The 26200-nt window shown below is 43.1% G+C and overlaps 1 protein-coding gene and 1 long non-coding RNA gene across 2 annotated transcripts; both read left to right on the top strand.

Annotated features, from left to right (window-relative positions):
• Window positions 1-2878: 2878 nt before the first annotated feature.
• LOC103366715 (uncharacterized) lies at window positions 2879-7526 on the top strand. Its single transcript, XR_520680.1, has 3 exons — window positions 2879-3141; window positions 3257-3295; window positions 7353-7526. It is a non-coding gene; the product is annotated as an uncharacterized LOC103366715 (long non-coding RNA).
• A 9540-nt stretch (window positions 7527-17066) lies between these two features.
• LOC103366714 (solute carrier family 12 member 9-like) lies at window positions 17067-25961 on the top strand. The gene is made up of 14 exons (XM_008294518.1): window positions 17067-17265; window positions 18875-19009; window positions 19267-19404; window positions 19481-19587; window positions 19752-19953; window positions 20196-20303; window positions 20990-21101; window positions 21345-21502; window positions 22027-22109; window positions 23632-23756; window positions 23865-24057; window positions 24149-24323; window positions 24766-24912; window positions 25030-25961. Exons 1-14 carry the CDS (start codon window positions 17067-17069, stop codon window positions 25959-25961), a joined length of 2814 nt encoding a protein of 937 aa, XP_008292740.1.
• The last annotated feature ends 239 nt before the right edge of the window (window positions 25962-26200 follow it).

Here is a 26200-nt window from a genome sequence, read left to right as displayed (position 1 = left end):
GGGTTTGGTTCATTCTGCGGCCACAGACGCTAAAAGCTCGGCTCTGTTCATACAGCAGTCGTATCGTCCCCTCATATTGAACACAGAAGAACGCACATTCGTACCAGGATATACCAGCTACCTGCAGACTGAGCTGTAAAACTGTGTCAGTGTTCTTTCCTGAGGTGTTTCAAGCACACTGGTCAGACAGGATTTCTTGAGAATTCAGAGCTTCCCGCCAACGGAAAGTCTGCATCAACCAAAGCTCCGCCGAAGTCCGCTCCGGATACTCCTTCAGTTCCAACTAACAACAAACCAACAAACTGTTAATTATCTTCTGTCACGTTCGCTCCTCAGATCAAACATTTGTTTTAGTGCGCTTGTGTTGCAAACAGTCTCCCGCAGATCCTTGCTGATTTAGGTAGATGACAAAATTTAGGTCATGCGTACCCTTGTGGATGAGGTGCAAACGTGGAAAGCATGCGTTGGTCTTAAGCGGGGCAGTCCCTCTCCCAGCAACATTTTCCTGTTCCTCCAGGGGGATCCTGAGGCATTCCCAGGCCAGATGAGATATGTAATCCCTCCAGGATAATGTGCGTCTCCCCTGGGATCTCCTCCAGGTAGGACGTACCTGGAAATCCTCCAACGGACGGCTCCCCGAAGGCATCCTAATCAGATGTCCAAACCGCCTCGGCTGGCTCCTATCAATGCAAAGGAGCAGCGACTCGACTCCCCTCAGATGTCCGAGCTCCTCACTCCATCTCTAAGGCTCAGCCCAGCCATCGTACAGGGGTCACTGCCACATGTATCCGTCACTTCATTCTTTCAGTCACGCCCCAGAGGTCTTGACCATAGGTGAGGGCTGGTAAATGGAAAGCCGTCCAACTCAGACCCCCAATAAATCGCCACCTTGTCACGGTCAAGGGGTTTGTGTGTCCCTGTGATCCATGGAGTTATGTTGCTGGGGACAACAACCTCTGGTAGGATCTCTCAGAGCAAACTGATCCTTGGGGAGGTGCCAGACAAAGAGCTATTTAAAGACCCCTCTGACTTGGCAAAGATGGAACTTTGACACCTCACTTGGAATAGAGAGAGACTGGGGCTCCGTCCTGGAGCCAGACCTGGGAGGAGACCTCACCACTGAGCGTCTGGTGGCCGAACCTTCATCCACAGCCGAAAGAAATAGCACAAAGCACCTACCCAGGAGGGTCTACCACCTGCAGGGATAGGTGCAGGGGTCGGCTGTGCTGCGTTGTCATGGTGACCATTGGCTCTGGGGATGTCAAGGTCTTCTTACTGGATTCCTTTTGAGAAGAACCACATTGACGGAGAGCTGAGAATCACCACCAACCTGTTTCTGCTACACCATTGTACACCTGTTAATTTGAAAAACTTTCATTAGTGGGATTCACGGGTAATTCATTTGCTACTGAATGGGGCTGAACAGCTATCTCCCTCTCCAGTCATCATCCGTTCTGTCCTGCTGAAATCTGGCAACTTACACTCATTGGAGGGTAATTTCTAAGAGGGATCTGTAAAACTAATTGTTGTACTGTTGTATTGTTGCCAGGTTTAAATGCTTAATTTGGCAGAGTGCTTAACAGCACATTTTTCTGTGGTGTGACAAATACAGAGCGTGTTTGTTACTTCTCTATACTGACTTTAAATCGTCCAATTATAAACACTGAAATACAATTCTGAGGGACTTGCGCTGCATTTATTTCCACTTTATTGTGACACTTTTGTACTTCCCTGCGTTTTGTATATCCACGACGCTTCCTGTTCACGCACAGGATGACAGCGTCTTCCATCAGGAACAATTGGGGTCAACAGCGTGTTGCTGAAGGATAGTTTGACATTGAACTGCCAATCCTGCAGTTAATGGACAACCTGCGAGCTGCTCTACCTGCTGAGCTGCAGTCCGCTTAATGTGACTATTTAATACAACATTTGTCTTCTACATTTGACAGCAGTTGAACCAACTACTGCCTTTAGTGATTAGTCACTCGACAGAAAATTAATTGGCAACTATTTTTATAATGAATTAATTATCTGAGTCATTTTGTGGCTCCAGATTTTTAAATGTGAGCCGCTTTTCTTTGCCGAATTGTCGATGTGACTAAAACAAGCTTCTGGCTGTGCTAAGCTATTTTTTTTTTTTGCTATTTTCTGATATTTTGCAGATTAGATTTGTATATTTTTTTAAGCAAGGAAAGAATTGACAGATTATTTAGTAACGAAAACAATAAAATCAGCTCAAATTCTAACTACAGCTACAAGCTACTCAGTAGATTTTTATTTATCTTTATTTTTGGCATTTGGCCTTTAACAGATAGTTGCAGTAGAGCGATACATAAGAAATGCAGGTAAAGAGATCAGAACGGCATGCAGCAAATATCCATCAAAATGTAAAGTACCTTAAATTATCTCCACGTCAATCAGCTACAGCATTAGGACACCTTACTACATGCTCATCCATCAACGATATGATACTTGTCAGCAGCAGCAAGAGAACAATAATATAACACACAAGTCCATCATAACTCTAAAAGTCCTGCTCTGCATTAGAAATACTTCTGTTGTGTATTTTGTTCTATCATTTTATCTACATTTTTAAATATTTCATGTTGTTATTTTTAATTTTCCTCTGCTGTTGGTTAAATATTGTTGTTTTTTCATTTTCCTTCATTATTTCTTCAATTTCTTTTTTCTTTTCTTTTTTTAACTCCACGTTCTCTTGGGAGGTTTTAAACAAAGTGTGCAACGATTCTAACGTTTTCAATGGCCGTTAAGCTCTTTTGAAATGATACTCTTGGTTTGCGAACACAGTGCAATGAGTAGGGTCTATTTTAAGAGTGGAATGTAATGAGATAGATTTTTTTTTTCTGTCCGCAGCCTCTGCAGTGGCCTGTTCAGTGGTGTGCAGGTAACAGCACTATTTGGAAGTGACAGGACCCGAAATGGATTCAAGCCAGCTTCTGTGTGGGAGAACGGACAGAATGCTGACTATGAGGAACTAGACCCCCCTGAGGAGACAGCGCTTCTGTGTGTGTGTGTGTGTGTGTGTGTGTGTGTGTGTGCATGTGTGCATGTGTGTACTACGGCAACATATACATGTGAATCCTGTTCAAATATCCTAGTTCCATCTAATGGCAATGAGAGGTACGGTAACACTGATTACTCGTAAAACTCAGAAATCCTTCATAGTGACAGAAGCAAACCGCAAGCAGCATGTTCATATTTACCAACCCAACTGGTCTGTGACACTTTACAACAGAAAATACAAAAGAGAAGAGAGGCAACAGATCTCACACTGGTGAGTCCAGTTTTCTGTGGACACAGCGTTTGCTCACTGCTGTTCTGTGTCTAATTTCTGCACAGTGCAAGCTGACAGTATGTAAATAACTGCATGTGTAGACTATATGTGCTATTATATCCTACCCTTTAAATATATGCACAAGTATTCATTATGTAGAAATAAAAATGCTTCAGATGCACATATTGATTTTTTGTAGTCTGGAAATCCACATTGGCTAAACCAGCTCCCGACACTTGGTCTCACTGAGAGAACACAAGGCTGGATTCTCTTCTGGTGCACCACCACGTGCGGATAAAAATGTTGCAGTAGTATGGCTTTAAATATTCATCAGCCACAGACATATTGAAAGAGATTTATGAGAGTGAGCATTAGATCTTGTCATTGGTTTGTCCTGATTGTCAGTGCAGCAGAAACAAATACGCACATGCATATCTTAAGAGAGACCGGCAGCATGTGTGCTGTGTTTCTGCGGTGCTGCAGTGCCCTGTGGTGAGGGGGGGGTGGTGGCTTTTCCTCCTCAGGTGGATCAAGACTTTGATCCTCGCAACAGCCAAATCTTCAAGCCTCCTGCTGCTGGAAGGACATGAGCATGCTGTCGCTAACATCTGCTCCGACAGAGACTTACCACGCACTCACTTAACAGAGTGTGTGTGTGTGTGTGTGTAGAAGAGCGTAGGTGCAGTACCTTCCCTCCCACACATAAACCAACTGCACATGCAGGACCTACGGAGCAAACTTGCCCACGCTTCTGAAAAGAGAAAACACATGCACACACGCGATCCTTCTGACACATTGAGACAACCCACACCTCTGAAAAAAGCTTTTGAAAGGGCTTCAGATGGAAGGCTGCAACACTTCGGCACCTAGTCACCACAATACCGTCTGTCTCTGTTTCTTTTCTTTGCAGTCTCTGACCTGCCTCTTCTCCAATTTACCTGCTCCATTCCTCCATCCCAGGAGACAGCAGGGAGCCTTGACAGCCGCTGCCCGCTGTCCCGGCATGCAGTGCACCTGACAGTTGTAGAAGCCAGTGACCCATGCGCCAAACCCTGGTCGCTTTCCAACTGTCACTCGCTGTTTACGGATCCCTCCTGCATCTCCCCACAGTAAACAATGGCTGCTGCCTAAAACAAAGGAGCGAGGTCACTCACACAGATTTTTTTCCCGTGAATATCTTAATGGTTATAAATAACTTGTTTTCTCTGTTTTGCTCTTTCCTTTGGATAATGAGCTCAGAGAAGTTGGTGGGGATTGTGAAATGCTTTCTAAGCAGTTTCCAAGAAATCAGGCTGGTGCTGCATCAGCGCGCAATACATGAATGGATATCATTTACATATCAGAAAATTGTTTTCTTTATGGTCGCTTTAATGGGAAATGTGACCATTACATGACCATTTGCGGCATAATTACATCAATTATTCAGTCCTGAGGATCATTTATACACGTTTGCGATAACCGCCACGTTTTATCTTAATGTCACATTGTCACAGCAACGCGCAGCGATTGTTCAACTCCAGCATCAATGGGAGCCATAAATTGAAGGTTTATTTTTGTCCCATTGTGTTGGTAAACACTACAGTCTATCAGTCGCAGGCTCCATTAAAAGATTATTTCCAGAAATGTATAAACACTGGAGGGAAATGGCATTTCTCGAGTACAATAGCATAAATGAAGAGATGACATTTCTGTGCTTCTTCCTCCCGGAGAAGTTATCAGACAGATCTCTATATTCCTCTATCTGCTCCATGTCATCTGCTCAGTCCTGCTCCGCCACCAATTCCTCTGCTGCCAGAATCCAAGCAAACGCATGACTGAAAATCCTCTGAATCTTGCTGATGGCAAACAATGAAACACAAAGGATCCTCTTGTCAACATTAGAATCCAATTTTAGACTGCAGCTACACCTGCAAGAAACTCTGAGAGCCTTTACTTATCTGATTTTTTCTTCTTCTTCTTCTTCCTTTTTTCTCAAATTTTTTATTTCTATCTCTAAACATCATTCAGTTTCCCAAAAGAAGAGCACAGATGCTACGTTTCACCTCAGGGCAGGTATCTGATGAATAGTGCTGCCACTTTGCACTTTGAAAGAAGCATCGGGACACACACTGCACCCTCGCATGCATGTACGGAGGCACGCACAAGGCACGCATGCATCTATTTTTGGGTAATGGACTGGTATTCAGGGAGTGAATGATAAAGCCATTGATCTGAGCGCGCTGGTCAGAGAAGACGGAGGAGGTAGACAGCACGTTCCAACCCTCTGAGACGCCGACTGCCATTTCACATTACTATTGATCTTTACACTGAGACACACAGCACGGCATCGATCGTCACACCAACAGGAGCAGAAAAACACCTTTGTAACACTCGGGCCCGGCGCATCTACACGAGGACGGACTGACCAGCAGATCTCGTGTCCTGCAAGCGCGCACACGTGCACATGCATGCGTGCAAATAAAGAGGAGGAGGAGAGAAGATTAGAGACAAGTGCAGTCAATGACATCCAAATCAGTGTGGGATGACTTTTTAATTCACTGCTTTGCCTGCCTGCCTGACAGACAGACTGCCTGCCTATCGGTGTGTCCTTTTATCTGAATATAGCTATCCCTGTGTGAAGTGCCTCGGGGCATCACTGTCAGTCCTGCAATGACATGAGTAGGGGGGAAAAACTGGTGCATGAGGCAATTAAAATTCAAAAACATTCCACTTTTAATTCACAAGAGTAAGGGGGCACTTTAGCAAGAGAGGAAGATGACAGAGGAATGGGTGAGAGGGGACAAGATCTGCAGGACAAGTAGAGGAGATAAGCAAAATGCTGGACGTGAGTGAAATACGTTAGAGATCAGTGGGCAGACCGGGGTGCTAATCTATATTTCAAGGATGTTAACATTTTGATAATGACCCATTAGGCCATACGTAAAGTGATTGCAGACTGTGCATTTCTGTAAGCTGAACAAATTAATCGGACATGCTTTGGTGAAACCCAAATTGGTTAAGATTTAATTATGAGGGTGGGTGCAGGCTGAGAGTGATGCAACACCTGTGGATCAAGGAGGGAGCTGACGGGAGGGAGAGCTCACCGAAAGACTTTTAACCTTTCAGTGTATACATATATATGTAAATATATAGTGAGAGGGGTATCTGATTTGGTTTTGCATTGTAATATTGAACACAAGAGCTGCACAGTCTCCTCCTATCCTCCTCCAGGACACAGCTGAGCAGGCAGCAGCTGTGTCTCCCATCCTCCAGCCTTTTCCACTGCAGGAACTCGGAGCATTGAAGGGAGGGAAAAAAAAAAAAAAAAGGCCCCCACACATGACTGAAAACATCATCTATGACCTCATCCGAAACTCACCAAAGTTTGCTGGTACTGAAGCGTCCGGTTTTCGGCCTTGTCCTTCACCATTGTCGCAATATCCTCATTAAGACGCCAAATCCGAGCCACTCAGGGAGCGCGATAATTAATCTGCGGAGGAGGAGGACCCGCCTGCCATCACATGTGCAAAGAGTGTAACAGGTCTCTGATCATGAGTCCTCCTGCATGATGCCGAGCAGCGTCGCCGCCTCGCTGTGCGCCAGATGAGCGTCCAGAGTCCGGCTGTCGGCTCGCAGCAGCAGCAGCATCAGCAGCAGAGAGGAGCAGCGCTGGTGCGGTCGGACTGAGAAACACCGCCTCCCTCCTCCACGATCACCGAGCTGCTTGTCTCTCTCTCTGGACTTTCTGGACTTGGTGATGTTTTAAGTGCTTTTTTTTTGTGCGAAAGCTGCTGCAGGTGCACTCAGTGATTGTTTGGGCAAATTATAACGTGCCATCTCTTTTTATTATTATTATCATTATTATTATTATTTGTGCGTGGTATTCCAGCCGTCCTCTGCTTTGACTCATCGCTGGATTGATCAAGTGTGATGACTAATGGTGGGCTTAGATTTATGGCTCCATCAACGTCAGGAAGGAAAACCTTACAATAGCCTGTCCGTTTGAACAAAGAGACGTAGTCAGGGCAATATTTGACTCCATAGTACGTTTATCTCATCTGTGTTTCATTATCTGCAGCCCTCATTGACGGTGGAAGTGAGCTGATGGGCGACAATGGCTCTTTAACCTTCATTACTCCACTTCAGTCCCGGAACAGAAGAAGCACAAGTGGCTCCAGTGCTTCATTAAAAACGTTTGTAATTTCTGTCATTGATTTCTCATTAAGGCTTTTTAAATTTACACTTGAAAATATAAAGGCAGCATGCAAATGGTCTTAATTTCTGGAGAAAAGTTTTAAAAAATGTCATTTCTGTTGTTGAATATAATAGAAATTGTGCACCAAAAGCTTCTGAGCTGTCCAAGTGGTGACACACTCTGAATCATTAGGTTAATCTACATCCAAGTCCGGTCTGCCTTTAAAGAACAATAATCAGATAGCGTGACCAGTGACTGTAGCCTCCAAATGCAGCTTTATTCAAATGACCCGATGCCACACAGACAACCAGAGAAATACGAGAACAGGTTGCTGGATGCTGCCTGGGCTCACTCCAGACACTTGCATGTCCAAAGCTTCGCCGTTCGGCGTCCAAGTAATCATCTCGGACAACATGGCACAACAGACAATTGGCCAAGCGGTGCGCTGGATGGATTAGAGTGTCCACTAACTTCACAGAGCCCTTCAGGAAGAGCGCGGCAACGTTCCACGAGCAGCGTCGACAACCTCATCGACTCTCTACGTTGCAGGAGTGTGTCATATACTGACTGTCCTGACCGCTCTCCATCTGCCCAGGATCACTTCCAATATTGTGCATTCTTGGTTGTTTCATGATGTCCATTCTGTTGCAGAGATGCAATGTGATGGAACAAAAACGTTGTGCTAAACAGAATAGGTAGATTAGAATAAACTACTACACCCATTTGTGTACAGAGAAGTGGTTACAGATTGAAGCATGTTTGGGTTGTGTTCAAAAAGCTGGAGTCATGCTTCCTACAAAGCAACTCATTAGTGTATTTAATTAGGCCCGACATCCTCTGAGGGGCAGCCTCAGTTTATGATGCAGACTTTCTGTTATAAATCTCAAAGCATAACGTAAGATAACCCTGATAACATCATCTCAGTGATTTTTTTTTCAGACTTTAGAGAGCTCCTCTGAGAGTCACAGAAAACAAGCCCCTGTTCTCGCAGGCTGTGCGGCGCTCTCCGTAACAATTAAACTGAACTTGCCAAAATCAGCCGAATTGTCCCTTTAAAATGTAAAACATTTTCACGTTGATGCAATCTTTGCAATAATGACAGTAATTCTCTGTCTCTTTGAAGCATGAAGCCCATACACACTCAGGATCTGGAGGGGAGAGTGTAAGTGATTACTGGATGATGGATTCTTGTAACAATGAACAGAATGTAAAGGCTGGAAACATTTCTCACATTTTGTTCTCTCTCCGTCGGGCTCCGTTCATTCTTCCACCAGTGACGGCGGCATTTACTGACACTTTATCAAGAAGACAAATAAAGACAATATACAGAAGCACGCACAATCAGATTACAAATAAAAGCAAAAACCTTATGTTGTCGATCATTTCAGCGCCGCCGCCTTCATGCATGAGAGGCCCAAAATGTTCTGAGGTCTGCAGCTGACGATTACTTCCGTTCCATTCATGACATTTCAATTATTTTATCAATGAATAGATTATTTGTTTAGTCCGTAGCATGCCAGTAGATGGTGAAAAACGTTAATCAGCATTTCCAAAATCCCAAAATGACGTCCTCAAATGTCTTGATTTGTCCACAACCAAAAGATATTCAGTTTGCTGTCCAACACGAGGAAAGAAACCAGAAAATATCCAAATTAAAGCAGCTGGAATCAGAGATTTTATTCCCCAAAATAACTTAAACTCATTAACTGATAAGCAAAATATTAGTTAAAGAGTTGATAACAAACTGATTACTCATTGCAGCTCTACTGATGTATGTGAATTTAAGCAATCGGGGCCAAAATCACAAGATTTGATCCCAGATACACAATAATGGAGAACTGTGTTACACAGTGCTCTCCAATGTTATCATCAGTGCACCACACTACACAATATCACCCGACAGGTTGGTGTTCTCGTAGTTCACAGATTTCTACAATCTACGCAAAGATGCACTAAGTTTGATCCAGAAGCGTATACAGGTCCTTCACCTTATTACGAAACTTTATATTTCCTTTAATCTGGCCCCTGTTTGTGTGTATGTGTGCATCTGGCTACTATAAATTTAGTTAGAATTTATGCATTGCCTCATACTCCGGTTTATTTCACACAGGAGAACCACAGTTTTCAGATACTTGCCGCCAAACACCTCCACGAGGGGCAATTGTGCAGTGAGTTGCAGTGCTCACGGGCACCACAACAATCCCCCGTTGAGTGTGTGTGACCGTGCGTCGCTCCTCTCATGTGTCATAAAACTGCTCTGTGTGTATATGTCAGCGTGCACTTGCCGAAGCTCTTCTCAGGCGAGCTTGTATCCAACGCTAAAAGCTCACACATGAAGGCTTGCTACACGCTCAGATCATTTCCTTTTCTCAGTTGACACATGTATTATCATACTGTGAGAGCTCATCTCTCTGGGCTTTCACTAAAGGCTTTTCGAAGGTGCTACATACTGGCAGTGAAATCTATTGCGCTGAAAGAAGTGGTGCCAAGTGGGCCCCACACCTGAAAGATAACCACTGTTCCAAGAATTCACGGCTGCTTTGACAGGAGCCAGAAAAAAAAACACCCCTTCATGTTTGCCAATGCGCCTTCAATTGGATGGGAGATTCAGGAAGTTTATATTTTGAGGTGTTCAGAACTTTCACAGGACAAAGCCAGCGGTGTCACCCGTCTCATTCCTCATTGTTACGACACCGTGCCACCGCAGCAGCAGGTCACTGATGAATTCACGCTTTCAACTGATGGCATGGCATTAACCAATTTAACTGGTCACAGGCCAGCATGCATTTGAATATCAAATTCTCTGATCCTTTGCAGGTTAAAAGACTTAATTCCTCCGGGAGTCGAGGCCTCTGACTGGCTGACAGATAAAACAGTCCTGCGTAAGGCTGCTGCTGATTGGCTGTCGGCAAGGCAACCAGTTCAAAGCACTGGACCACAGGCACCAGAATGAACCAGGGCCTCAGAGACCACTGAGTGACTTCACCCAAAAAAAAACCACATCCACACAAACACACACTTTCACCCACAAATCCCATTATTCATACGCTCCGTGTTCACAAGCACCTCCGGCCCTCAGCGTGGCCCTACATCATGTCCCTCTCAGGTAACTGAGGGTAATGAGTGTCACCAGCTTCGTGTTATCAGGGAGTTGGCAGCCATAAGACAAGCAGAGGTAGGCTATCGCGGCCCCGACAGCAGAGGAACTGGGTGCTCTGCAGCCCCAAGCACCAGCACACTGACCCATATCTCTCCATCTCCACTGGATTTTTTAAGAAATGTACCACCTGTGCGTGGAGGCCAGTGTGACACCAGAGTACAAGAGGAAAAACAAGATGTGTGACATTGAAGACAAAGATCAGTGGGTTTCTTGTCTGAAAGAGCTCAGCATCCACATGATGAACAAGCATGAGATATAGTCACCTTGGCAAGAAATGGTTAAAGCATCATGTGGCTGTGATCAAAATCAAGTGAAGGCTTAATTTACTTTTGTGTATTTCTAAATTAACTGTGTGCCATTGTTAGGAAAGTTGTTTTTTAATAATTAATAACAGAGAAAATAATTGAACCAGACATATTTGGGGTGCATGTGTGCGTTTTCCCACACAGATATTTTACTGTAATGCAGCTATACAATACTACAAGGACCTTGAGTCCTTCGTGCGCAGCATTAAGATGTACAACCACCTGTGCCCCTTTCTGGTTTGCGTGGCAAGTTTCTCAATTCTCGGTTATTCCTGGTAGCTGCACCTGGCACAAAATACACAAACTGCAGAAAAATTGCCAAAAGAAAAAAACGAAACCAGACGACCGGCAAACAAAACACAACCTAACCAGACCTTCAATTACCATTTGCCCTTGAGCAGGATATAGACAAAGTTGGGGAGATAGACGCATGGATTTGATAGTTAAGAGAGAGAGAGAGAAAAGAGACAGTTATCCAACCTGTCAGGGCGCAGTATACTCACGGTTTCCTTTGGGGCTGCTTTCCTCCTCTCTTTTTTTTCTTCTTCTCTCCTCCTCTGGCTACGGATTCAAAACCGTCAGCTGCGTCCTTCCATTGCGCCTTAGCGGGAATAATGACTGAAATAAAGAGGCGCACAAGCTACAGGTTGCAGCGCACGCTTAATCGATAATGCGATCTGGCAGCGGATCACTCTCGGGAATCACACTTCACCCGACCGGAGGGAAATCTCAGCAGGTCCCAGAAACTGGCCTGTTGCTGATGCGCAATCCATAGGCTACAGCACCGCGCCAAAGTTGTCAACACGGCGCGTAATTACCGGCTTTGCGCCTCCGGAGCGGCGCACAGCGGAGCAGGCAGCTGCTGGGTGGCTTTGGAGACCCTGAGCGACAACAGCCAGCGGTCCGAGAGCGCGGCTGCATGCGGCTGCGAGTCACAGAAACTCTATGATAAGATGCTACGGTCTCCTCATCGGCTCCTGTTGAGGTGGGAGGGAGACAGCGGGGTACCGGGTGTCGTGTCCGTGATGCAATGCGGGTACCGTCAGCGCTACGGCCCGCAGTTTTCTCCTCGTGTGCACAAATCCAGGCGCTCCGGTCATTATCTGCGGAGCCGTGGCGCGCATTCGTCTTAATTAACGGTGAACAGGATTGTCTGCAGAAATTGGAGGAGGCTTGGAGAGGGGGGGAAAAAAACGGAACATATGTTTAGTGCTCTTTGTCTGCGTCCCCCTCTCTCTCTCCCACTCTCTCTCTCCCTCACCCCTTGTGTGTGACACCACACATGCACCAACACTTTAAGGTCTAATATTAGGCGTTATGCGTCTTAATCATGGCACGCAATAAAAACCGCTTTGAGGAGGGCAGGGGCTCAGTCACTGTCCAGACTGAGGTGATGGGGATCAGCACGTGTGTCTGCAAATGAGGATGGATGGTGCATTCCCTGTTGTTTTCTCTTATCTATGTCTTTGACAGCTATTATAGCTCTTTAACCCCCCACATGGCAATTGAATTGAAGATTCACCGCGTCCTCCAGCTGCGACCCCCAGGCATTACAACACGATGGATGACTGCGTGTATCCGGGAAAACAGTGCTTTTCCTCTCCTCCAGGGTGATGTATACAGCCTATAAGGGCATTAAACGATCCCGGGATGGGTAATTACGTTGGCAGTGATGTCACCTTGTCCTGCCTGCAAAGCCCACATGTCTATTAGAATACATGGGAAAAAGTGAAATCCTTTAAACAGAAGTTAGAAACTACATTTGAAAAAAAAAAAAATAGTTTGGACCTTTTGTGTGCTTTTGTGAACCAAAATCTAAAAACAATCTGCTGCTACACTGACATTTTTTGACTAGTGGGTGTCTGAAATGCTATAAACACTCTGAGTCACGTACATGCATTATGTCAGACTGATAAGGCATCACACACAGGCTACACACCCACAGTGCTTACACACACCCACATGCATGGCCATGAAACTCCCTCCGACAGTTTTGAGAATCATATGTACCCCCAGCTGCTGTTCCTATTGGCCAGAGCAAACCTGGACTACAAAAAATTAAGTAAATGTCCTCCAGCAGAAGTGGTTTTGATGCCAGCTGTGTACATGGATTCTATCACAATCATAAATCATTAACCTTTTGGTCAGCAACCACGCTATTCCCTGAAAACCAAACCAAACAAGAAGCAAAATAGTCCTGCAAATATCAATGAAATGCCATTTTCAGACTCTAACATTTTGCTAAGCTGCGCGGCAGAGAAGTTGGAGTGCATCCTGCTCTCAGGCTAGATAACACTCGCACTTCCCACTACTGAATGAGAAGGTGGGAAATCAAGTGGTGAGAAGACAAAAAGGACACCCAGCTCCTTTTTTTATGAGACACTAGAGGGCATTTTCCACCTGGCATATCTCTTAATGGAACAAATGTGGACTCATCAGGAGCGGGCGAGCAGGGCATGGCTTTAAGCAGTGAGTACTGAGTCTGAACTGTTTAATTTATGACTATACTAACGGACTTGTTAGAAACTGGACGGCAGAGCCTCAGCTTCACACTCTGTTTATGGGTTCCTCCAGGACTCCTGCTGCTCTGTGTGGTAGCCTCTGAGGTGTGGGATGCTGAGACCAAATCCATAGAGTTTGTGTGTAATAGAGTTGCCAGGAGGGCTTTGAATATTGTGCCAGAGATGAACAATGCGCTGGTGAGGATACGACCGTCTGTGGCTTTGAGATAAACTTTCCTGACGTTACTTCGTCTCTCAGCCTCCTCCTGGGATACTGTATCTAATCCTTCTGACTGTTTGTTCTTACCTATAGTCGCCCATCAGTCTGTCCGTCTGGCTTCTGTCATCTGTCTTTTCCGCATCTCCTTCTTTGCAGAGTAACTGTAATGGATCGATGACTCTCTCCACACCTGTTCAGCTACCTTGCACCGAGCTTCACATAGCATCCTGGGAAAACAAATCAGTACGTTGGCACGTGTATGAATCCATCCTCTGCCACTGTGGATTTACCACTTGTTTAATTGTTTTTCGGGTAGTTTATCTTGAGTTACACATTTTCTACTTGCCTTATTTTTCTGTGTTTGTGTGTTTCTGCAGGACCAGGAGAAGAGAGGAGACATAGTGGCATCCTTGAGGCTTCTTAATGAGGGTGTAAAGGGTGTAAGGGCCCTGAGACAGGCAGGATGTGAAGCCACGCTACTGCAGAGGCTGGAGAACAACATCAACAACTACCTGCTCATACTCACACACCTTCAGCTGAGTGTAAGAAGCAGCCACAGCGATAAATTGCATGCAAACAAGCTCACCGTAAGCACCGAGTTGCTGATCAAAGTACACACTAGCATTAAAATAGCTGGAAATCTGACTACAAAATGTCTGTCTTGCAAACACATCACAGTTTAAAAAGCTATCTTTCACTGTTACGTAAGTCCTAAATATGGACAAGTGTAGACAATGAAGTGTTTTTGAAACAGCATGTGCTTCTTAGAAACTTTCACTTTTGATTTTCCAACGTGCAGAACACCAAATCGGAGCCGACTGGCCTCAGTCTGTCTTTGTTATTCATACACAAACACATCCCGACACGTCGTGCGTTGATGAAAATTCACACGTTGTGAGTGAACACATGTTGATGGGCTTCTCTCTCACTGGTTTGCATCAGATTCAGAGGCATTATCAGTTTCCTCTGTTGTGGCAATATCCTGGTTTCTCATAAATCTGTGGTCTTCTGGAATATCTGTGCCCTGGGAGTGATGATGGAATGCTGTGTGACCTCGAGCCTTCCTTCCTAAGAACAAGAGGAAGATAGCAGTGCATACTTTCCTAGTTAGACAAGTCATTCTCAAAAGTCACAAGTACAAGATGTGAGATATACACACACGTATAAATCTCATTTTGGGGGGTTAATTATGCAGATTTCTTCAAAGACATTTTTGAAAGTGATTTGGTTTCCAGGTAAAATCTTTCTTCTATCCTTTTTTTTTTTTGAACAATTATAATTGTTGTGATTTCTGTTTGGACCAGCAGGGGTCAGTGATGTCTCCATCATTATCTTGTGTTCCTCGAAGCACCCAGAGTGTGAGAACCGTCCTGCTGAGCTACAGCCAACTGATCTCAGGCAAGCTGGAGCACTTGATGGTTAACCTGGAAGATGGATGCACTTCTCAGTGACATAACAATTCTTCATAGAATGGAGGTTGAGTTCATCACTTCTGGAGCCCCAAGTCAGTAAAAGAAGGAGTGCCTCAAAGCAAAACAGCAGGATGGAACGATATATCTTCCCTCCTTTCCCCAAAATTCTCACTTGTGAAGAGTCTGTGTTTGTACTGCATGATTTGTAGGCTCACATAAAAGTAGAAATGCATCCTTTTCTGTGAGACTAAAGCTGAAGAAGTAGAGAGAGGGGCAACAATATCCCTGCTATGGTAAGCATCACTGATAACTTTATGTATCATAGTAAGGTGATCTTTTTTGTGTCAATCATCATGGAAGCAGTGAAGTTTTAAATGTGATTGTAGGCCTGTAAAACCAAGCCTACGATTTTCCAAATGGCACGTAGCTTTTTGATGTAGCCTGCAGCAAGCTTCTCCAAATCTCTAATCCATGTGCAATTATTCAAATCCAACTCGCTCATCTCCCGTCGGAGGTTGTTGTCCAGCCTGATCATGTGGCCACAAGCAAAAAGTCAACCTGGTTGTTTGGATTCACATTTTCATGCAAGATTTGTTTTGCTCCTTAATCAGTGGTTCAAAGGTTTTGCAAAGTAGTCATTATGCTAATGCTGCTAGAAGGTCCTTGCATATTACCTGATTTATAAAAAAAAAAACTTCCTGCATATAAAAGCACTTAGTTAAGAATAATGGAGACTGTTGTAACATACTGCAATACCTTTCCGGTATGAATCTAATCACACTTTTAGATCGTACTCCTGTTTACAGTTTTATTTTAAATGTGTTGCTGCTGCAGAGGTGTGTATCTTCCTGTGTATTGCTTTTTCAACACAGGAAATCTGGGTGTCCTTGCCAATTTCTCTATGCCGAAATGGTCAGATTTTGCACTGAAGATAATAATTTTTGCAACACTATCAAAGCTGGCTATGTTATAGAAGCTTTACAGTATAACTCATATGCAATAAACTGTCTGATTCATAACAAAAGGTTTGTGTAAGTTTATGTAGCACAACATTGTATGATCTTTACTTTGATATTTAAACTGCTCTAGTACAAAGGTATAATAAATAAAACTGCCTGGTCTTAACCTTTCAATTTAAATTCGTTTGGTGAATTGATATAGTAAATAATAGTGAAGGGTCTCAACCTTAACATTTAAACCAGTCAGGTAAATTTGGATTTTATATGTAATAGTGTAGGTTGTTACATATATTTGCATTTTATATATATAATACTGTAGAGTCTAAATATTTCCATTTTCAGGCAAATTTACATACTATATAATGAAGAACAGTCTTAAAATTAATACTTTGTATATTTGTACTCTATATATACTATTGTAGGGTCGAATTATAATATTTTAAATTATGAGGTGAATTTCTATTGCAAGAAATAGTCTCTGGTCTTAACCTCAAAATGTGAACAAGTCAGATAAATTTGTATTTCATATAGAATTTTCTAAGGTCTCATTTAGTTAGGTAAGCCTATATAGCAAATAACAGTGTGGGGTTCTAACTTTAGTGTTGAACTTAGATTCATTTGAATAATATATATATAATATTGTAGGGCCTAAATATTTAAATAAATCGGGTACATTTATATAGCATAGAACAGAATAGGGTCTTGAAATTAATATTTAAACTTGTGAACATGTGTTTTAATCACACTTTTAAATACTTCTGTTGTGTTATGTAACAAAGCCACTTGACCTGACTAAACTAACGAGCTGAGATATGAAGGTGAAGCTCTACCTGGTCACTTAAGCCAATAGCAGGAAGCCACGTCACTTTCCCAATTAGCAGCAGGTGATGACCAGCCGCAGGGGAGCGGGGCGCGTGCAGAGGGTTAATGGCGGCTGCGAGCTTCACCATCGTAGCAGAGCAGAGGCCGGGCTGGCAGAGCGCCTCTTCTGCTGAGGCAACAGCAGCAGTTAGCATTAATTAATCACTCAGGCATCTAACATGACAGAAAAAACTCCCCTGTTACATTACCGACTCACCACCAGTCCCGCTCCGGAGAACACCGACGTGCCCAAACACGCCATGGGCAAAGACGACCGAGAGGCCGAGGAGCAAACCAACCGGAAGCTCGGAGTGGTGTTCGGGGTGGTCATCCCAACCTTACTGTCCATGTTTAGCGTCGTTGTGTTTCTGCGAATTGGTGAGTATAAGAGAGAGCGAGTGTAAAAGTACTAAAGCAAAAATTACAACAGGATAATATACAATTTCTTTTTTCTTAAAAAAAAAAAAAAAAAAAAAAAAAAAAAACCCTGCCCTGGCCCCCGGGGAGAGTCGATGCTAACAGGTGGGTAATGCTAACCCGAGCTAAATGCTAGTGGCACGAACGGAGCCGCTGTTACAGGAGGTCAGGTAGTCAGCACCGGATACAGTTCATATCGTCTAAAAAATAATTAAATAAAAAATCATAACATCTTCCACAATGTGCAAATACTAGCTGCCCCCCAAAATATTAAATAGGTCCAAACTTGTTGTGTTCATTCAAAAAAAAAAAAAGGAAGAATAAAGAAACACGCTAATCATCCACTCGTGTTTTTTGCACAAGTGTTTACAGTAGTATTTATTTTCTTTTTTTAATTGTCTTTCTTTACTTGGACAAGAACGAAGAATTGTAAAATTGTACATATGGACATTTTTGTATTGTATTCTTTTTTTTCCCCTGCTTGCTTTTTTTGTATATTCTTATATAATAATTATTTATTTTGTGCTTGCTACTGTGATTAAACGATTTCCCTTGTGGACCAATAAAGTTTATCTAAATCTGATCTTTAAATAGTATTGAATCATTTTATTGATCTGGGGAAACCAAAAGATGTGGTTTTGAGTTACACTAGTGTAATATTTTGACAGTACAAATAAGCCTTGTTTGTTTGTTTTGTTATATATATCATTATGTACTTATACAGACTTAATTTGTTGATTAAACAAAGGTCATATGGAGGTTTATTTCATTCATTTAAACAAAATTAGCAACATATACTGTTTAGTAATCTGTGAAAATGGAAAAGTATGATTTTTGAGGTAACAGATTTTAGCAGGAAATATAAATTATTTCACCAAGATGACTGACAGGACTCAGGTAAAATAAGCAAATTCAGTACAGGATGCAGTTTAGAAAACGCTGTTTATGTAAGGCATAGTGCAATTGTGGCCTGCAAAAATAAAAGCGTACAGCGTTACCCTCATTTCACTAGCCCATTGCTTCATTGGCCGCTGCAGGTCTTCATGACAACATGCTTTGTGTCAAGCTATGCAGGTGTCCCACAGGTGTCTCTCTAAGGAGACTAGGGACGATGCACTTTCTGTTTTCTTGGTTTTCAGGGGTGAAAATTGTCGCCACCTATTTGGAAACTCACCAATTTTTATTTAGAAATTTGTTGTTGAATCTTTCAATTAAGGAGAAAATAATTACTTGGTTCGTCAATAACAAAAAATGAATTAAATTGATAAAAATCTCCCTTTGCTTGTTTGAAGTAGTAGTGAACTATCCAGAGTGTGAAGATTTCGAGGTAAAACAAAGCGGCAAATTCTCAAATTTAGGAAAGCAACAAATGTTCTTGAGAAATTCCAATTTAGTAGATTTTTCAAAGTTGTTTCCATCAATTATTAAATAAATAATTTCAGCTGAACTTTTACCCTCCTGTCGTGTCCGTATTGTAGGAACTGGAGTAGAGCTGTTTGTAGTACGTAATGCTAAAGGCCTGAGTTAGAATTAAACACATAAATAAAAGATTTCCTCCTACTTCCTGCAGGGTTTGTTGTGGGTCAGGCAGGGCTGTACCAGTCTATTGCCATGTTTCTGGTGGCCTACTTCATCATCACAATGACCGTGCTTTCCGTCTGTGCCATCTCCACCAATGGGGCTTTAGATGCCGGAGGTGCCTACTGTATCCTTTTATTGCTGAGAGAGACTAATGCGGTAGTTTTAATGCCTCACTTGGGTTTCTGTGTGCGATTAAGCCTGACTAATGGATTGAGGGGGGAAAAAAATGTCCCTATTCTTAATGTTTCCCCATGGTTTGCTTTATCCACTAATGGCCCAGGTTCCCCTCGGTGCTGTTCTGATCGGTGGTTGACGGTTAGCCATTTTTATGCTTAGCTCGTATGAACGTAAAGTCAAAAATTCCTCAACTTGCATTTCCAGACATGATCAGCCGAGCTCTGGGTGCGGAGTTTGGTGGCAGCATTGGCATCATGTTTTTCCTTGCCAATGTGTGCGGTAGTGCTCTCTACATTTTGGGTTTGGTTGAGGCCATCATGCCTACCTTTGGAGTCCCAAAAGGTAGTCCATTACCGCATGATGAGACACCTTGCCGTTTGAATTTATGGATATTTCAATCTGTTTTACTGTCCCTCAGAGGGTGTTGCAGCTGTTGCAGGTCTCCATCACGTGTTGCCTTCAGGATACTGGTGGTCTCTGCTTTATAGCACTGTCCTGCTGTTCCTCTGTTTCATTGTCTGTTTGGTGAGACTTCATCGTTGTCTTTTTATGTCATTCTTTTTTAAAAATAAGAGGCTTTTTTTCTGTCAGCTAATCTTATACAAATGGAGGGAAGATTGTAATTGTATGAATTGTAATTGTATTATCTGCGTCATTAGCTGCTAAATTTAACAGGTTTGTCATTACAGGTGGGAGCGCACATCTACGCCAAAGCCGCCTTCATTATCTTCATCATAGTCGTGACAGCCCTGGCTTCTGTCTTTATTAGTTTTTTCACCGTGGGGCCCATTGGCGTGATTCTGCCAGATACTTCCGTTCTAAACAGCACCAGCATGAGCACCGCCAATTATACCGGCTTCCGGCTGCACACGTTGGAGGGTAACCTGTTCTGTGAGTGCTGCACATGCTGTCACATGTGATGGTTGGGAGTTTTATAGGTGCTGATATTTTTAAACTTATTTAAAATGGGTTTAACTTGTAAAAGAAACCTTTCACAGAACCGGATTTTATTTGTTAATTGACTTTGATCAATTCAAGTAGATACAATAAATGAATTATTGACCCAACATTTCAGAAATTCTTGTGATCCCTGACCTGTAAAAATGATCCAAACTCCTTTTTACTTCCTTTAGCCGGTTACACAGTAGACTACAGCACGGATGCCATGATGAGTTTCGCTGGAGTTTTCGCTGTCATGTTCAACGGCTGCACTGGAATCATGGCTGGCTCCAACATGTCAGGTACAACTTCACTGAGTACATTTGTTAAAGGACATTTTAATAGCTGTGTGTCACTTCAAGAAAGAAAAATAAACCAATAGCTTTGTCCTAATGAAGGGGTTGAATTCTACAAAAGCCTTGCAGAATCTGCTCCCTCTCCCCCAGAACAAATGCCTCATCAGCCTCATCGTTCAAAACTTGTAATTCTCATTATCATGTAAAAGAGAAACGTTTTTTTTTGAGTTAATAGCAACAGGATTACATGTCTGAAATCAATTATTTTCAAAGCTTCCAAGCATTTCTCTACTTCACGTGAAGTATTTGTGAATGAAAGGCGACCATTTGAAAGCGAAACCTGGTAATTATACAACATGGCAACGTGGTATTTCAGAGTAGAAGAGAATCACGAGCCATGAGGATCATCTGATTGCACAGTGGAACAACTGACAAGCACACAATTGATTTCACGACACAGATGAATGCAACTGATTCATCAGTTACGTTCTCTCAAAGTGCTAACCCTCAGCAGTATTTTTAAGAAAATGTGATGTCTAGAAATGCAGATCTTCACTGGATCTTGCCCTTGTTTTAGGAGACATGTATGTTATTTGGTGTTCTCGCTTTGGCAAGGCTGAACTCTGACAGAACCTCTATCAGTTGACAATATACTTGAGATTAAGAGAGACTTTTTGACTTGTGTATCTCAGGTGATCTGAAGAATCCCAGCTATTCCATCCCGAGAGGAACGCTTGCAGCTGTTCTTATATCTTTCATCACGTACAATCTGCTTAGTCTGCTGGCCGCGTGGTCTTGTGACCGGTGAGACACACGAAACAAACACACACCATCCGACATGCTTGAATACACCCAGAACAAGTCAGCTTGAAATGTTTCTATAAGTGTCACAGTTCACGATTATATTACAGTCACTGGTTTTTAAACACTTTCTGCTGTCTGACAAGTCATTTGTAAAATAAAGTGCGGCTGTCAACAGTTAATCTGCCGTAGTGAAGCAGTTATGTTCAAAATGTTTGACTGAAATTTTATCCATCACCCCTTCAGTTACCTTCTCCAAAGAGACTACAGCTTCCTGGGCGACATCAATCTATGGCCTCCCATGGTGACACTTGGTATCTACTCCTCCGCCATGTCTGCTGCAATGAGTAACCTTATAGGAGCCTCCAGGATACTGTATGCCCTGTCCAAAGACAACCTGTTCGGTGAGATTCTTGAGCAAATATCCTGCTTCCCATTAAACGATTGCATAGCAAAGAGCAGCTTGCTTTTTAATTAACAGGCTTTAAGTATTGCGGCCTTTGACCTTTCCTGTAGGGAAAAGGATTTAATTACCGATCTTGATTGTTTTGATTAAGATCAGGGCTAAACATGTGATCCAGAGCATACATGAGCACATCCAACTCAGCTGGTCGTCTTTTAAGCTGAGTCAACATTTTATTAATCGGCCATCTGTTAAAATGAGCTTCCATCTCCAATGTGAGAAACCGACACTTGTTGTTAATTTCATCATGTCTCATTTTCCTTGTGCAGACATGTTAATCTGGAAAGCATCGTTTGACAACAGATGGCTCGCGGTGTTGACTTTCTCTGAAGAAAAAAATCCTCTCATTGTGTGTTTGGCTTAACAAGTGCAAGATGACTCAGTTGTTATCTGATTTGCAATGATGAGCAATTACTGACAGAGAGACTTTGCTTTTGTTAATGTCAAAAAAAAAACAACCTACAGGTGGTGTTCTGGCTCTGGCAAAGAAAACATCTCAGAGTGGGAATCCCTGGGTCTCGGTACTTGTCTCCTGGTTGCTTGTGCAGGTGGGATATTACTCGTGTATGAGGAGTGGTTAGAATTATTTTCTCTGTGCATGAGGTTTGGACTGACTCTGCTTGAGCTTCTTACTCTCAAATAAGGCCCTCAGACCTTTTCTTTTTAAATTGTACTTTCACATGTAACGTGAGTGACCCAGTTCAGAATGTTGACTCGGATGATGACTGTTTAGTCACCTTCTAGTCTGACTCAGCGGATGTAGATTTTAGATATGACTCTGTCGGTTCTGCTGCGCGTTTCATGTGGCTTTTTCCTCCCCTTTTACTATCTTGTCTAATTATCCAGTATGTGCTTTACTGTTTCAAAATCCCCTTCACTACCGGAAACAACATTTACCACCTCCAACCTGAAAATGGCAAATGTTGACAAAGATTTTCATCATGCAGCAGGACAGTCCTGTTTGGGTCTTTTGGTGATTTAACCATTTTAATGACAGTTCTCTAAACATTCCACCCAAACAGTTTCCCCATCATTATTTTGTAGGAACACTGTGACCGCATCATGGCCACAGCGCCACCCAAGACGTTTGTGGTGGGTTTAATGACATGCCAGAGCACTTTCTTCCTCTGTAACAGAATGATAATGAGGTGCAGCTATAGTGTTCTCCAGTGCTGACACAGCGCTACGGAGACAGGTCTGCCTGTGTAAGTGTCGTCAGCCTCCAAACAGATATTTTTCACCATTGCATGTTAAAAAAAAAAAATAATCCATTACCCTTATAAATACCTAGAGAAGAAGCACCCAAAAAAAAGGCAGAGATGCCACATTAAACTGGATGTTTAAACATAAAACAGCCTTCCACACCCAAATAATTTTTTTGTATTTCCTTTTACATTCTGCCTAGTTAGCAGTGAAGACAATAAAATCGACAAAATGTGTGAAATTACATCACCGTTGACATTATACTGAATGTTGCAACTACTCGTCGATCTATTGATCCTTTACCCACCTCTCAGTGGTGGAGAATATTTTGAGCGTAATTGTTTTCGATTCAGTTTGTCTTAACGTTTGTCAAAAGAAGAGGACTGAAAGCTTGAAGGGAGACGGAGCAGAATGTTGTCCTGCTATACCAGTGAGTGAATTTGTCATTTCACCACCATGCCTCTTAGTGTCAGTATGTTGTGGAGATAGCGAGGTTTGTTAGGTTTAATGTTTCTTAAACTTTTCAGCAAAGACATGGACACAGTGTGGCTCTAATTTAAATCAAGTTGTTTAACATGATGGGTTGTATAGGGTGAAGAGACTTCTAGGGGTCTGGAGATACTCATGTAATATAGATCTAGTGAATTATATTGTTTGTACGCATGGTTCTCAGTTACTAAAGTAGTGTTTGTGCCGACACCTGCTCACTTGCTAGAATTGTTGCCTTTGTGAACTAATCAGCATTAGTGACCAACAAAAAAATCAACAAAAGTTAGTGATTTTGGCCTTTTTATTATTATTATATCCTTAACAGGTGTTTTGAATGTCATGGAAGCTGACAAATTAATGTGTGTATTCCTCCACTAGGTGGTGCTGTTTGCTGGTAAATTGAACACCATTGCTGGTGTCGTAACCATCTTCTTCTTGTTGGTCTATGCTGCTGTGAACCTGGCCTGTTTGGCTCTGGAGTGGGCTTCTGCACCAAACTTCAGGTACAGCGTAGGATATGACACTCATTTAGGTGTTCTGTTTTTAATTTTATTCACATAATCGTTATTATGAAGCTCATTCTGTCTTTTCTTTATTTTTTTACAATACAGACCCTCCTTCTATTGTTTCACATGGCATACCTGCACTCTGGGCATCCTCGGCTGCCTGGTCATGATGTTCTTAATCAGTGCCGTTTACGCCTTTGTCAGCATCGCCTTCATGCTGCTGCTCTTGATGCTTATTCACTATCTGGGGCCCATCAGCAAATGGGGCTACATCAGCCAGGCACTCATCTACCACCAGGTACGCAAACAGCGATTTGGTGGCACAAGTCTGCGTGAATTACTTGTTTTTGCTACTTTTATTCGTTTCACCCCATCTTTTATTCACTTAGGTACGCAAGTACTTGTTGATGTTGGACGTGCGCAAGGACCATGTGAAGTTCTGGAGGCCCCAGGTGCTGCTGATGGTTGCAAAGCCTCGGAGCTCAACGGGTCTCATGACGTTCATTAATGACCTGAAGAAGAGTGGCCTCTATGTGCTGGGACATGTAAAGCTGGGTGTGCTGGGTAAGAGCTGAGTAGGCAAGAGACAGCGTTTTAGGTGTACATACTCAGCTACTAAGAACTTTAAAAGGGGATGTTTAAAACTTGGCAGTTACAGACTTTAAGAAGAACAACAGCTATGGTATTGAGTTCATATGCAGGGAGTTGTAATGTTGAGATTTTGCAACAAGACTAAAAAGTGAGAAAATGAAAAAAAAGCTTTTCTACAGGTTCCAAATTCTCTGGCAGAGATGTTCAGAGATGCATAATTCCAACTGAACCAACCTTATTTAGAACGCTCCAGTCATTCATACTTTAATCAAAATACACCCCTGTACACTTTGCCCGGCAGTGGAACTCTGTTTCATTGGTAACTCAAAACATCCACACACTGAATGAGAATGAGGTGGTTCTCTTTCCCTGTTAGAAGTCTCAAGTCTTTGTGTGTTTTTTGTGTGATCTGCAGATGAGTTGCCCTTTGATCCTTTGCAGAGCTGTTACGACGCCTGGCTGTCTTTAGTGGATCATTTAAAAATCAAGGCATTCGTCAACCTGACCCTGGCTGACTCTGTCCGACACGGAGTTCAGAATCTGCTTTTCATCTCAGGCTTTGGTAGGCAGATTTATCTGAATGCTGCATGATCTGGTCAGTTTTCCATCCTTGACCTGTGCTTATGTCTTACAGTTACAAACCTAACAGCACACATTTCTTACACTTGTTTGCATCCAGGTGGGATGAGACCGAACACCCTTGTGTTGGGTTTCTATGATGACTGCTCCCCTCAAGATCACCTTCCAGGTCAAATTCTCCTGTCTGCAGCCCAAAGGTTAGAGACAGTCTGTTCAACCACAGACCCTGAGGAGCAATGCTCCCTCTTCTTTCCTAGTGTACGGGACGCTGAGGGACCCAAAGACCTCGACGCCGAGGAATTTGTATCAGTGATTGCCGATGCTGTAAAAATGGGAAAGAATGTGACACTGGCTCGTTATTTTAACCAATTCAACCGGGAGGAAGTCTTAGGGTCTGGAAAAAAGATCGGAGGCCACCGAAAGGTGACGGGGCCATTCATAGATGTGTGGCCTCTGAATCTGCTTCAGCCAGACAGCCGTGGTTATGTTGACATCTGCTCATTGTTCCTGCTGCAGCTGGCCTGCGTACTTCATGAGACCCGAGCCTGGAACCAGGCGAGACTCCGCCTCTTCCTGTGTGTGGAGGCTGGGTGCAGTTTGCAGGAAGAGGAGGAGGAGAAGAAGCTCCGGATGATGCTCAAGGAACTGAGGATCGCAGCTCAAGTGCAGATGGTTCCTTGGGACCATGTGGTGGCACTGCACTGGCAGAGACGAGGAGGAAGAGGGAATCTGATGGAGTCCGCACAGAATGAGAGAACAAAGAGACATGAGGATGGTGAGAAGGAACATAGAACCCAAACGTTTCCAAACAATGCTTCTCACCTCACAGATCAGTATATCTGTGCTGTCAACAATCTGATTTGCGGACATGGTGCTCCTCAGCCAGCCGTGCGTTTCCTGTATTTGCCGAGCCCTCCAGCAGACACAAGCCGTTACCATGCCTACCTGCATCAGGTGGACCTGTTGAGTCGAGACCTTGGCCCGACATTACTTGTTCATGGAGTCACTCCTGTGGTCACTACTGACCTTTAGAACTTTACAAACAACTCCTGATCCATCAACAACCATAATCTGGTGTTAGTCATTTAACTAGATTTAACTGTCCAACGTTTAAGATATCAATCACAGTATCACACAAAACACTGACGCTACAAAACCTCAGTTTTATGCTTGACTTAAATACAGAGTTTGCATTTATACAGTTCTTGCTTCTCTTATTAGGACACTTGGCTATTTAGTCATCACTTAGAGATCAGACTTGAGTGATGTAC

The sequence above is a fragment of the Stegastes partitus genome, unplaced genomic scaffold (assembly GCF_000690725.1).
Source record: "Stegastes partitus isolate 25-593 unplaced genomic scaffold, Stegastes_partitus-1.0.2 Scaffold968, whole genome shotgun sequence".
Lineage (NCBI taxonomy): Eukaryota > Metazoa > Chordata > Actinopteri > Pomacentridae > Stegastes > Stegastes partitus.
This window is presented reverse-complemented; position numbering and strand designations above follow the sequence as displayed.

What these genes read in the sequence shown, in the direction of transcription:
- LOC103366714 (XM_008294518.1), top strand. Translation starts at nt 17,067, where the DNA reads ATGACAGAAAAAACTCCCCTGTTACATTACCGACTCACCACCAGTCCC. An exon ending in GGCTGGCTCCAACATGTCAG is followed by an intron (nt 20,304 to 20,989) that starts GTACAACTTCAC and finishes TGTGTATCTCAG; the next exon opens with GTGATCTGAAGAATCCCAGC. An exon ending in AGGCACTCATCTACCACCAG is followed by an intron (nt 24,058 to 24,148) that starts GTACGCAAACAG and finishes TTATTCACTTAG; the next exon opens with GTACGCAAGTACTTGTTGAT.